The sequence below is a fragment of the Hippocampus bargibanti genome, linkage group LG01 (genome assembly GCF_051943395.1).
Source record: "Hippocampus bargibanti isolate YZ-2025 linkage group LG01, ASM5194339v1, whole genome shotgun sequence".
Lineage (NCBI taxonomy): Eukaryota > Metazoa > Chordata > Actinopteri > Syngnathiformes > Syngnathidae > Hippocampus > Hippocampus bargibanti.
The window spans coordinates 10054248-10067566 of NC_142734.1; the positions used below are offsets into that span (position 1 = coordinate 10054248).

The 13319-nt window shown below is 40.5% G+C and overlaps 1 protein-coding gene across 1 annotated transcript in view; it reads left to right on the forward strand.

Moving 5' to 3' along the window:
• The window catches only part of LOC148903029 (adenylate cyclase type 6-like), a 39598-nt gene that overhangs the window by 14623 nt on the left and 11656 nt on the right, over positions 1-13319 (forward strand). The window contains exons 4-9 of the mRNA XM_088995059.1: positions 6120-6269; positions 8700-8821; positions 10644-10755; positions 11122-11249; positions 11324-11482; positions 11559-11700. Of these exons, the coding sequence (XP_088851185.1) occupies positions 6120-6269; positions 8700-8821; positions 10644-10755; positions 11122-11249; positions 11324-11482; positions 11559-11700 (813 nt within the window). The remainder of the gene's footprint in view (positions 1-6119; positions 6270-8699; positions 8822-10643; positions 10756-11121; positions 11250-11323; positions 11483-11558; positions 11701-13319) is intronic.

Here is a 13319-nt window from a genome sequence, read left to right on the forward strand (position 1 = left end):
TATGAATATGATTCAACTACTTCTGAAGAGGAAAGCATAAATGTTTGCAATAGATGAAAGAAGTCCTCCCGTATCAATTTGAGCCATCAGGACTCCAATGTAGCATCCCAGAAAATGCACAAGATGGCGCCCAAGCTCCATTGGAAATGGGCTGATTTGTCTGCTGGGAGTTTGCGTCAACTCGTATCAAATAGTAGTCTTGGTGAAACACACGATTCACCATCGCGTTATTTATGTGTTTTCCTTCTAATTTCACCATCAACACGAATCAACACGAAGTTGTCAGACCAAACAAAGTACCCAAAATGCATTGTGTGTCACTTTCTCGGTCAGGGGCGTTTCAGACGTGACGTCACGTCAGGCATCGTCATCAACTCGAAAACAAGACTTCCTGAATATTCAGTGCGAGTCTTAAAACGTAAAATATTGCTAGATGCCGTAGAATCTTTGTAAAATACGCTCAGTAGAAGTCATTGGAAGCCATTTTACTAATTATGGACACAACTTGTCCGGAGACGTCGGTTGTCCTTTAAATGCTTGGAACTTTGGTGATAGCAAAATAAGTTTTAGTCATATTTTAGTTTACTCGGTGGGCTGAGTCTCACAACATTTTACTGATATAAAGCCACAGAGAGATTTGAACAAATAAGGACAAAGCAAAAAAAAATGGTAGGAAGGAGCAGAAAGGCACTTGGGGCATCAAAGGAAAAGAGGCTCATGTGCAGGTATCTCTACACCCCCCTGCTCCCTAACATGTTACTGCAATTAAAGAAACCTGTTAGAATACAAATTAGTCTATATTACAGTATTCAGAGTACCCCCAACACCCACCCTTACCCTTCCTTTTGAGTTGTTCATTTATTGATGAAGCCTGAACCTCTTGCATGAGCTAAAGGTGGCTTTTTATGGCACAGAATGCATTTTAATCTATATTTCTTCAATGCTGCCTGCCCCATCGAGATGAGAACAGCTCTTACATAATGCCATTTTGATATGCAGCGATTACGATGCAGTCCTCTCCAAACTGGCCATCCGGCTGGCCTGCTGGCCCCTGTGGAAATGTCTGCTTTTGCGACAGGGAATGATGTCATGTGTCCTATTATTTCTGGTTGATTTTTGCCTTGTGAAATAAATATAACCCGTGTGCACAGAGCTAAAGTAGTTTTTGTGAACCATACGCATGAAGATGATGGTGGGTCAGGTGGCGTGATGAAAATGGCATTGGCTCAAAATGACGTGTGGCTACAAATGGGTTTGGGAGACACGAGCAGGTGCACAGGTCCTGCACCGGCAGTAGAGACAAGTAGCAGGTAAACGCTGCTAAGATCCTGGAGAGGTGGAGTGCTGTTGCGTAAACACCGGAGCTTCCTGTGTACTCTGCAAAGCGACAAGCCCTTACCCTCTTGAGAAAAGCAAGCAATTAGTAGCAGCTTGTGTGCTCACCCACATGGGGGATGATAAACATGTGGCATGAATCTCATTGCATCAAATAGAGCTTCGCCTAAGGAAAATATTTTTTTCCCTTTAAAAAAATATATTTTAAAACTCTTTACCTGTGCACTTTTTGACCACCTTACACTCGGCGACAAATGCTGTGCAAGACTTTTGGTCTCTGGCTGGTGAGTGAAATGTAAACAGAGGTGAGCGCCCGGGGCCATCTGCCTCATGTCACCCCGGCCTAAATCTGTCCACTGCTGATATCACTCACTCACACACTTCTTTTTCCTTCCTTGTCCTGTTTATTACCACTTGATATCTGTTTTCAGCCACATAATTTAGGTTATTTTTTTTATTCCCCTTGTCCTTCTCCGCTCACCTGTAATCTTGAGTCGCCGTTTTTCAATTAGTTCCCCCTTTTTTCCCATTTTTTGTGATTGCTTTTCTTCAGTAGTTATGTAGTTATGAAGGTGTCGTTCTCTTCTGCTACAGTACAGGTGTCAAAGTCAAGGCCCGTGGGCCAAATCCGGCCGCCACATCATTTTTTTCGGCCCACGAAAGCAAATCAAACTTGTGAAATTCCATGATGCTTGCTAAAATCCGAACCAAAATTTCATATTTTTGGATGTAAACCACAATAACAGTCATTATTCTTGACTTCAGATTTGAAAACTAGTTATTCATTAATTTTGTGTGTGCTCTATATGTAATATGTGGAGGGGATTAAACATTCTAATGCAGACATGGGCAAACTACGGCCCGCGGGCCACATACGGCCCGTTAGGCTTTTTAATCCGGCCCGCCGAACCTGCCCAAATTATAGTAAAAACAGCGTCTGAAACTCATGAGAAAAAGTCAGCGGACAACAGGGCAGATAACTGAAAAGTTGCCTGCCCCATCTTTCACAACCTGAAGCACAATGAGACAACTAATCACATTAAAAAACATTGTCACAAAGTATAACGTTTTCTTTTAAATCAAGAATGTACCTACTAGAAATGCTACCTTGCATAATTTACGGTAAATGTGCATGGCTAGATTTTGCTGCAGTAGTCGATTGTCATTGTGGCGCACAATGCAACGTTTCATGAGCCCCTTTCATGAGTCTCACGTACACTTTACAGTCACGGTTTAATGTAAATTTACGTTTTGTAGCGTCACATATGTTGTTAGCTTCTTTTGAATCTTTCTTCTGGGCTGAGGATCTGTGCATCTATTTTGGAAAATTATATGCAATTGGACGACTTTATAACGCTTGCGAAAGTCCGGAAGAAAGAAGCAGGCTTCTGATTGGCTGCCGTGCCGAGTATGCAAATTTCACTGCAGGTTGCCTATGTCTGTGTGCTCGGCGACGGTACACGTGTATTGTTTGCGCGTGAAGGCGAGGGCGTCAGTGAGGAGTTTGTTGAGCGCGCGGTCAGGACAAACCATCTATGATTTGACGGAATTTAACACAAGTAGGTATTATTGAGCTTGAATATTTCGTTGTGGAATAATATGTTTTGAATGTTGAAAGTGATTCCATTTTTCAATAAATGTTGATTTCTTTAACTTCGCCCCTCCAATGAAAACTTATTAAAAACAGACGCAATCTTGATGAATCACAGTGCATATGTTATTTTAATCTATTTCCATTTCCTCCTCCAAGTATCTGCGAAATAGTATGTAAACGCCATATTCCTTGAGACAAATTTATTAACTGATCAGGGATATTTTTCACATTTGAAAGACAGTTGATAAATTGGGTTCTTACTGTGCTATGAGGTTTGTACACACTACATTTAAACGACAACCGGCACCATTTTTTCGTGTTTCCCACTGACATTATAAAAACGTTTTATAGCGTCTATAATACCCAAAACAGGCAGGCTGATATTTTTAGTTAAATGAAAAACACCAATAAAAATGACTTCAAAATGAATCTGGAAATGGCCAGTTTCAGAAGGTCCCACCCCTTTGTTCGTGACGTCACGCCATGACGTCTTGCCTTGCTCGAGAATCAAAACAATGGCTTCAGATTCGGAGAAGATGTTTTCTTGTTACTCATCCAGTTATGAATATAATTCAAATAGTTCTGAAGAGGAAAGCATAAATGTTTGCAATTGATTCAAGGAGTCCTCCCATATCAATTCGAGCCGCCAATGACAGCAATGTAGCACCCAGAAAATGCAGAAGATTGCGACCAAGCTCCGTTGGAAATGGACTGATTTGTCAGCTGGGAATTTGTGTCAGTGAATATCAAATAGTTGTCTTGGTGCAACACACAACGATTCACCATGGCGTTATTTATGTGTTGTGTTTTCCTTCTAATTTCGCCATCAACACGAAGTTTTCAGACCAAACAAAGTTCCCAAAATGCATTGTGTGTCGCTTTCTCGGTCAGGGGCGGTCCAAACGTGACGTCACATGGGGATCGTCATCAACTCGAAAACAAGACTTAGTGAATATTCAGCGCAAGTCTTAGAACGTAAACTATAGCTATATGCTGTGGAATCTTTGTAAAATACGCTCAGTCAAAGTCATTTGAAGTGATTTTATAAATTATGGACATAACTTGTCGGAAGGCGTCGGTTGTCCTTTAATGCTTTAGGCTTAGTATTTCCGGCCCAAACACTCCCTCTAAATGCTCCTGGCCCGGCCCCTCTGTCAAATTTTAGAACCCAATGCGGCCCGCGAGTCAAAAAGTTTGCCCACCCCTGTTCTAATGGCTTCCCCAAATTCATAACGGCCCTCGAGAGGAAACCATAACGACAATGCGGCCCGCGGCAAAAAATTACTTTGACACCCCTGTGCTACAGTGTTTGTTTCACAAATGTTTTTCATTTCTGTACAGTTAAGACCACAAATACTTTTTGACCACTTATTTTACCACTGAATATTTTATTTATTTATTTATTTATTTATTTATAACTTGCAATATTCTGGTAATGACAGATCAGCATTTTCATAGATGTCACACTGAAAACATGAAATATGATCAAACCTTCATAGCTCATATTAGCAATGTTACACTACAGCCTTGCTCACGAGTTCTTTTCAGATGTGTAAAGTCAGATAGATGAAACAAAAGTAAATACAAAAATTTTTAATTCAGCATAAAGGGTTAAACTGTGGCTTCCGATAATAAATGTACACTGACAAAAGTATTGTGCTGAATTTATGACATTCTATTTCATCGAGTGGTTGCAAAAAGTAAGGTCATCCAAATGCAGATCTAATTTTGAAAGTAGACTTTACATGCATAGACCTAAAAAATATCTGGATCCAGCTGATATTTCCTACAACCACCTAACAAAATAAAATTGCGTAAATTGCTGTAAATTATTCTCAAAGTATTTTGTATGATCTGTTTTTGCATGTCTTTAGTTCTTGTGCCTTTATGTTCCACATTTGCGCTTTGTGTATTTGCTTCTTTGCCCAGGAGATACTGCATCACTGGTCAAAACCCTCTCATAGAACTTTTTATTTTATAGAAGTTTTTATTTTCACGCGAAAGACAAGTTCAGTTCACATGTTTTGGAACAAGAGATTTCCACCTTGGCTTTCGGTTAACATGATCCAGTCCAGTGTGGAAACACCTCTGATGAATGATTGATACAGGATGTAGGTTCTCTGGCTTGCTTCCTGACAGTCCACCGCGAACCACCACCCCCGTTTTTGTAAGTGTCCCAAAAAAGTAGCCTGTCGCATGAGGATTGTCACGTTCGCAAACCGGGTTTGCAGAGCGAACCTGGTTCTGGTTTGTTTTTCTACTTTCAGTTCTTTCATCACTTTGCTGCTGTGAAATGTAAATTTCTCCACTGCGAGACTAATAAAGGCAAATCCAATCCAATCCAAACATGAGGCTTTTTAAAAGAAGTGCTGGGTCAACAGCATGTCCTATGATGCAATGGAAACATGAACACCAGGCCGCATGATAATACACGCGACAATTATCCTATTGATCATGTTCTTGTTATATCGCCATCATTCATTACAGAATGGCATCATTTTTTTTCACAAGTGCTGACCGGCTCATCTGTTTTTCATGTCATTAACTCATTCAACACCAAAAAAAATCCACCTCTGTTTACATTGCTTTGTGTTTGTGGCCTGCACATTCTCATGGTTTTTACAGCTATTCTTAGAAAGACTTTGCAGATATGACTGAGAGTTAAAAAAAGGACTTTTTCTTTTCATCCGGTTGTTGCATCCATTGTACTACTCAAAGGAGAATTTGTTTATTTAACCTTTTTTTTTAACTTTTATTTATCCAGGTCAGGCATGTGAAAACAGATCTGAAATACTGACCTGGTAGCAGACAGCAGACTCAAAAACTCAGCAAATAATAATTGAATAAAATACAAAGCAATAAACAGCTAATGGGAACTGAAATGGATTACAATTTCCAATGGGAGGAAACATACGGTAAAAATATTAATACAATACAGTACGCACAATATGAATGAATGCATGAATGAATGAATGAATGAACGAACGAACTAACGGATGAATGAATGAATGAATGAATGAATGAATGAATGAATGAATGAATGAACAATATTGGTAAATTACCACAATAACTTCCTCTGTAAATTCTGGATTTCACCAGGAATAGCGTAAAAAAAAATACTATCTTGAAGTGTAACTGCTGTCCTTCACATTGCCTTTCAAACATGACCCCGTGACCCCCTTCTCCATAGGTCAGTGCAAATGTCCTCATTTTCCTGTGCACCAACATCATTGGAATCTGCACCCACTACCCTGCTGAGGTTTCTCAGAGGCAAGCCTTCCAGGAGACGAGAGGATACATCCAAGCCAGATTACATCTGCAGAGGGAGAATCAGCAACAGGTACAACGTATTCCAACATTGTCCAGACTTAAACATCTTTTCTTTGCTTAGCAATTGGTTCTGGTTCAACATGTTTTGCTCGTTCAGTGAAAGGCTAATCCCAACGTACTCAAAAATCCTTAGTCATATAGACCTTAAGGCTCTGAGCCTTCTCTGCACTACATAAGTGCTTCTCAATTATTTTCTGTTATGACCCCCTCCCCCCAGGAACAAGAAAACATTTCTCCTCCGGCCCCGCGCGACTGTAAATAGTATAATTTATTCATAAAATGGTTAAAAGTACACCGCTCCATAACACTGTGTCCTTATTAGCATATAAGAGAACAAAAAAGAAAGTTATAGGGACCAATTTATAACAAAGGATTTATTTATTAACTACAACAGAAAATATTTTAAGTGCATCTGAAATTTCAAAATAAACTTCAATCCTTAAGTAAACATTTCATGGTTTTACATTTCAAGAACATTGTTCACTTTGTAGGTTTATGAAGTTGGGTGAAGTTGACATGCATAATTCTACCAGGCCCTTGCCACATCCAAGATGGAGAGAAAAGCAACTTGAAGTAGACTCAATGCATGCTTTTGTGTGTTTAGATTTGCAGTTTTTTTAAATATTGTTCTCGGATTGATTCTAAATTACAGTCTTTACAGTGTCTATTTTACTACTTTTACTACTTACTATATTGTCTTTCAGTGACGTGCGGTGAGGTTGATGGCTGGTGAGGCACTGACGTCATCACAGTCAGATTTACAAACATGAACTCTACAGAGTAGCTTATTCACCATTTGATTGGCAACAGTTAACGTGTTTTGTTTAAAATGTCATGTCAGCATTCTTTTCAAAAACAAACTGTAGCATAGGAAAAAAAGAATAAAAAAACGTTGTGTTACCTTTACTTATAAATGAAGTCCATGCCCCGCTCCTTCTGAAGAAAGGCATCGATAACTTCTTTGTAGAAGCCTTCCTTATCTTTCTTCAGTTTTAAAAGTCTCTCTGTCTCAATGCTCCGGTGTTGGTCTTCCTTTAATTATTATCTCCTGCTTCGATTAGAAGTCCAGTTTACACAATTCTTTCAATTTAGATATGTAATCCACCATTCTGAAAATAAGGCCAAGCAACACGAAAAAATGACTGGATGGTTGCACTTAACTTGCTAACTGTTTACTGTAGCTTGCTGTCACTAATTCTATTATTCTGCAGCCAAGGAGTCGCAAGAAGAATCTCTGGAATCACCAGCGGCCCCTGTCATGAGGCAGGAGAACTGTGTGCCTCACCTATGCACACAGTTTTGATAAAAATAAAATACTAAAATAAACACCGTAGTACAGTGTTTATAATGTACAGTGACTGTACATTATATACACCAGCTAAACTGTAGAAATTTACTTCATATACTAAAAGTGTTTGAACACTTTAATAGCGATATGCAGAGGGACAGCAATACGGTCTCACTGCAGAGCAAGCCACCACAGTTAGCTTAGTCATTGCGCAATCCATGGTGAGGCTCAGCCGGCTGCTGCCTCACCGCTAGTCTCTACTCAATATTTAAACGGTAAAATTCAGCGATTTAAAAAAAAAAAAAAAATGGTGAAGTTAAATGGAAAAGAACTTTAAAGTACAAATCACTAAATAAATATAACTGTTTAATTTATTATTTTATTTGGTATTTCCATGATGACAGGTGAGGCATTGCCTCACCTGCCTCCCCTGACTGCATGTCACTATTGTCTTTTCAATTACATGCATAAGTGCCATAAACTTTTGTGAATATTTGACCGAGTCTCAGTGAGCTAAACTGTCAAGATAATATTGCTAGTTTCACAGTTTACAAGCAAGCTTAGCTGTGTATGAAGTACAGTTTTAGTTCTGTCCTTTACCATAAGTGTCATACCGCGCACAAGTACAAAAAAAATGAAGTATTTATGAGAAAACACAATGACTTGTCAAGTTATGGAGTCCAAGTCAAGCCTTTGAGAAGGTTTGACCGAGCAAGTCACGATTAAGTCATAAAATCAGCAAGTCCAAGTCATATGACTTCAGTCTCCCACGTCTGGTAAGCACAGAGCAATGACAATGTATTTAAAAAGGCTCAACCCGACTGTTCTTTGAAAGAGACGCTACACAGCTCTGATTCGTGTCACATTACAACCTTACAGTATGTTGCCAGACTATTCTCTGGCACACCGTTGTTGCATGCATCAAATTCAAAATAATGCTTATTGTCTCCGAAATTAAACTGCTCCTCTGTCTTCTGTCTCCGGTATCCACCAAGCAGATGCATTTACGCCGATCATAAAACAACACTATTTTCACAACTGATCCGATGTAATCCATGTTCATCATGGAAGGAAGCCGTACTGCAGGTCATCGAGAGCGAGCGAGTGATGCAGTCTGTATTTTGTCTCAGTTTTTTTGTACATGTTTCCCAGGAACGTCTGTTGCTCTCAGTGCTGCCAAGGCACGTTGCCATGGAGATGAAGGCTGACATCAATGCCAAGAAGGAAGACATGATGTTTCATAAGATCTATATCCAGAAACACGACAATGTCAGGTCAGTCAGGACACACGATGCCACGTTGTCATTTTCCTCAATTAATGAAGAATTTCAAATCTGTTTTTTTTTTCAATGCAGTCTCATTCATGCATGATGGGAAAAGATAACAGGATAGCCTGATATGCCGGATAAGAGGGTCACAACGCACTCTGCACATATACACGCCCACATGCACACCAGCACACAGTCAGATAGAGGTTAGTATGGCTTGGTGGAGTGCAGCCTAATTAACACTAGTAGGGAATACTTAATCACCAGCAGCCAAGGAAAGATAATTCCCAAAGATGAAGAATCTCGGCGCACATTCAATTACAGCACTCAGCCAACACACTGCACACATTCACTATCTCAAACAATCTTATTCTTCATTCTGCAATTCTCTCATGTGCATTGATTGGATGTGATCATTCTCAGGAGATCCGATCCACGTGGCAGACTCGAGCCATTTCTGTTTAATTCATTTCTCGTTTGGCTTTTTTCATCTGTGTTTTTTTTTTGTCCACGTTATACATATGACGTAATTTTTTACTGTCTACTGTTGCTGGTGCTTGTCTGACTACATCATCTAATTTTTTTACACTGCTCATTTTACCTTTAAGCCCTAAATGCTAAATAAAGTACACACATAGGTTGTTTTCTTTTTCTTATGTGGCCCAGGTTACCACTTACATTTTGTTCGATAGATGAGTGGATAGGTGGAGCTCAAAAATTCAAATAGCTTGGTTAGTACCCGAGAATTTTCATTTCTTATTAGCTATAAAAAGTTGTAAAAAACACTGTGTTTTTAATTTTTCCCTTTGGGTATTAACTCGAGGGCGGCCCGGTAGTCGAGTGGTTAGCACACCGGCTTCACAGTGCAGAGGTCGCCGGTTCACGTCCCGGTCCGGCCTCCCTGTGTGGAGTTTGCATGTTCTCCCCGGACCCGCGTGGGTTTTCTCCGGGTCCTCCGGTCTCCTCCCACACTCCAAAAACCTGCATGGCAGGCTAATTGACCACTCCAAATTGTCCCTAGGTGTGAGTGTGAGAGTGACTGTTGTACGTCTTTGTGTGCCCTGCGATTGGCTGGCAACCAATTCAGGGTGTCCCCCGCCTCGTGCCCGAAGACAGCTGAGATAGGCTCCAGCAACCCCCGCGACCCTAATGAGGAATAAGCGGTACGGAAAATGAGATGAGAGATGAGATGAGGTATTAACTCCTTCACTGCCATTCCCGAATTTATTCGAGAATTGAAAAGCATGATGTGGAGCGCCATTCCTGAATTTGTTTGGGTTTTGTTTTTTTGTATGGGGGGTGGGGGGCGTTTCAAGCTTCTGTCAGACCTCTGGTAATGTTTTTCCCTCCCACGAGGGGGTATCATTTACCTTTTGGACAGTCGACCCCACTTTCAATGCAGATAACTCAACAACCAAGTAAGCTTGAAATAAACTTTTTTATGATAGAAAAGAGTTTCTTACACTGTATTGAATGTTTATGTAGTCCCAAACCTCAATATTTTTTGGGTCCGGCAATCTGATTGAAAATGACAAAAACTCAGGCACTGGAGTAGACACATATTTGCACATCGTCTGGCAGTGAATGAGTTAAACTACTGAAATGAAGGTTTTCCACAACATTGTAAATTGTTTCATATCACTTGGAGTATATTTCTGAAATATTTATTGATTTCTGTGAAACAATGAAATTTTTATTTTCAGCACGATGGTCATGGATGTGGGTCACTCAAAACATAACTTGGGAGTTTAAAAAAAAAACACCTGGCATCAGCTCCAGCCCATCTACAAGTATCAAGAATAAAATTCAAATTTTGCGTCCTTCCTAGTATTCTCTTTGCCGACATCGAGGGTTTTACCAGCCTGGCCTCCCAATGCACGGCGCAGGAATTGGTCATGACGCTCAATGAACTCTTCGCCCGCTTCGACAAGCTGGCCTCGGTAATGCTCCAGACACTCATCTGACCCCAAACCGCAATGTCTTACTGTATGTTGACAAAGGGACAAGTTTGGGATAATGACGTAGGAAGTGGTGGGAAGAACATTATTAGCAAAAAGCTGTCTTTATATGTGCCTTTTGCATTTAAAAATTCTGCTGCTGGTCTATGAATCGCTGAATTTTTAAGTTCGGGTCTTGATTACCTGAAAGAAGGTGTGCAGCCACGAGTCAATTTTGTCATTGCAGAATTCTGCACTCATAAGATTGTGTCTGTATTATATCATCATTAAATGATGAAAAATGAAAGAAAATATAGCAAATGCTGACGAGTAAATTTGTTTTCTTCTAATGTGCCCTCACTTCCTCAGGAGAACCACTGTCTGCGTATTAAAATTTTGGGTGATTGTTACTATTGTGTATCTGGGCTCCCTGAACCCCGTGCAGACCACGCCCACTGCTGCGTAGAGATGGGCGTGGACATGATCGAGGCCATCTCGTGAGTGGAAAGGTAAACCACAACACTTTTGTTTGCCATTCACTGATTGGCCGCTCTTGGCGTTGTTTCTCCAGGCTGGTGCGTGAGGTCACAGGAGTCAACGTCAACATGCGTGTCGGCATCCACAGCGGCCGCGTACACTGTGGTGTCCTCGGACTTAGGAAGTGGCAGTTTGACGTCTGGTCAAACGATGTTACGCTGGCTAATCACATGGAAGCGGGAGGCAAAGCAGGGTGGGTGGAATAAGCACCAGTTTCCACAATCAAACAGCTGTCCAAAAGTAAACATGATCCTTCTGTCCCCATTTAGACGAATTCACATCACCAAGGCCACCTTGCAATATCTGAATGGGGACTACGAAGTGGAACCAGGCTTTGGAGGAGAGAGGAATGCTTCCCTAAAGGAGAACAGCATTGAGACTTTCCTTGTCCTCGGCTGCAGCCAAAAGCGGGTCGGTTCTCAAAAGTGGCAAGATGAGGATGCATGTGCAAAGTCATGCATTGCTAACAGATGGGGCAGTAGATGTGTTGTTCATCGTGGTAATGATACTTTTTGGTGGATCTTTGGATTTAGTTCATCAGGAAATGTTATAGTTTTTAGACTAATAGGCTTATCGGATGATTTGGCGAATTATCAATAAGCGTTTCCAGTGGCGGCGGCCCATGGATTTCATCGCTAGGCCTTCAGTAGTCCTACGTCTGAATCAATCCAGACTGAAAAAAAGTGTGGTGTGATTTACTACAATTCCACTAGAGGGTACCATTAGCCAGGAAATAACTGGCTGACCTTTCTTAATGATGTCCATTTTCTTGAAAAATCCGTCTTGAAAATGGCTTTAACAGTAAATATCCAACCAAATCTTTCTCTTCTCTTCCTTCAGCCATTGTGGTTTGACAAAACTGCTATCAAATCAACACAATATATTTGTTTATGCAGTGTGCACCAATACAGTGTGCTAGCTCTGGCCAGTATGCTCTTATGACTAGCGGGTAGTGATACTATGATTGGCTAGTGACTAGTGACAATCATGTGAATAGCCAATCATAGTTCGCGAGAACATAGTTTCCAGCGCCTTCCAGCAAGCCTTTGGTTGCCAACTCGAAATCTGATTGGCAAAAGCAAGTTTCATCGACACTTCTTTTATGCTTCAAGGCCTGCTGAACTGATTGTGCAGGCGTCCAGGTAGATTTCTGACCCTAGTAAAAAGTGATGCAGCGCAACAGTGGAAAAGTAATTAACAGAAGCTGAAAGACAATTTGGAATTATTTAATAAGCATTTATGGACAAAATATAGTTAACATCAGTCCGTGATTCAGATATTTTTAGGCCAGCAGAGAAGGCTTTGCAGGCCTTGACAGTCCGCCACTGAGCGGTTCGATTTTCATGCATTTTCATTCATGAGGCACCAGTCAGAGGAGTATATTTTTCATGAACCTTAGAAATGGAAGCAGGAAGTAGTTCGAGTTCCTGTATGACAAAAAGCATATACCCACTGTCAGCGATTAGATGCTGATGAGTATGAGAATGCGAATGTCAATATGAACGTAAACAGGAAGGAATTTAATGTAAACTGCTTTATTTCCTGTATATGATAGTTGTCCATGTTAAGCAATTTGTAAAAGCTTGTGCTGTTGTTAAAGCGCTATATAAATCAATATGTATTTTATAGTATTGTAAAAAGGTGAACCGAAAAGCCATATAGAAGGCACACTGGCAATTTTGGGGAAATTACCACACACAAGCACATGACTTCATCACGCTAAAATTATCGCATGCCATTCTCCGTTTATCATTAATAATTTCCTGGTTGCATATATCGCAACTGGGAAACACGTAACAGTTCACTTAAAGGACAACCGACGCCTCCGGACAAGTTGTGTCCATAATTTGTAAAATCACTTGAAATGAATTTGCCCCTGACCGAGAAAGCGACACACAATGCATTTTGCGGTACTTTGTTTGGTCTGAAAACTTTGTGTTGATACGTGTTGATGGTGAAATTAGAAGGAAAACACATAAATAACGCGATGGTGAATCGTTGTGTGTTGCACCAAGACTACTATTTGATAC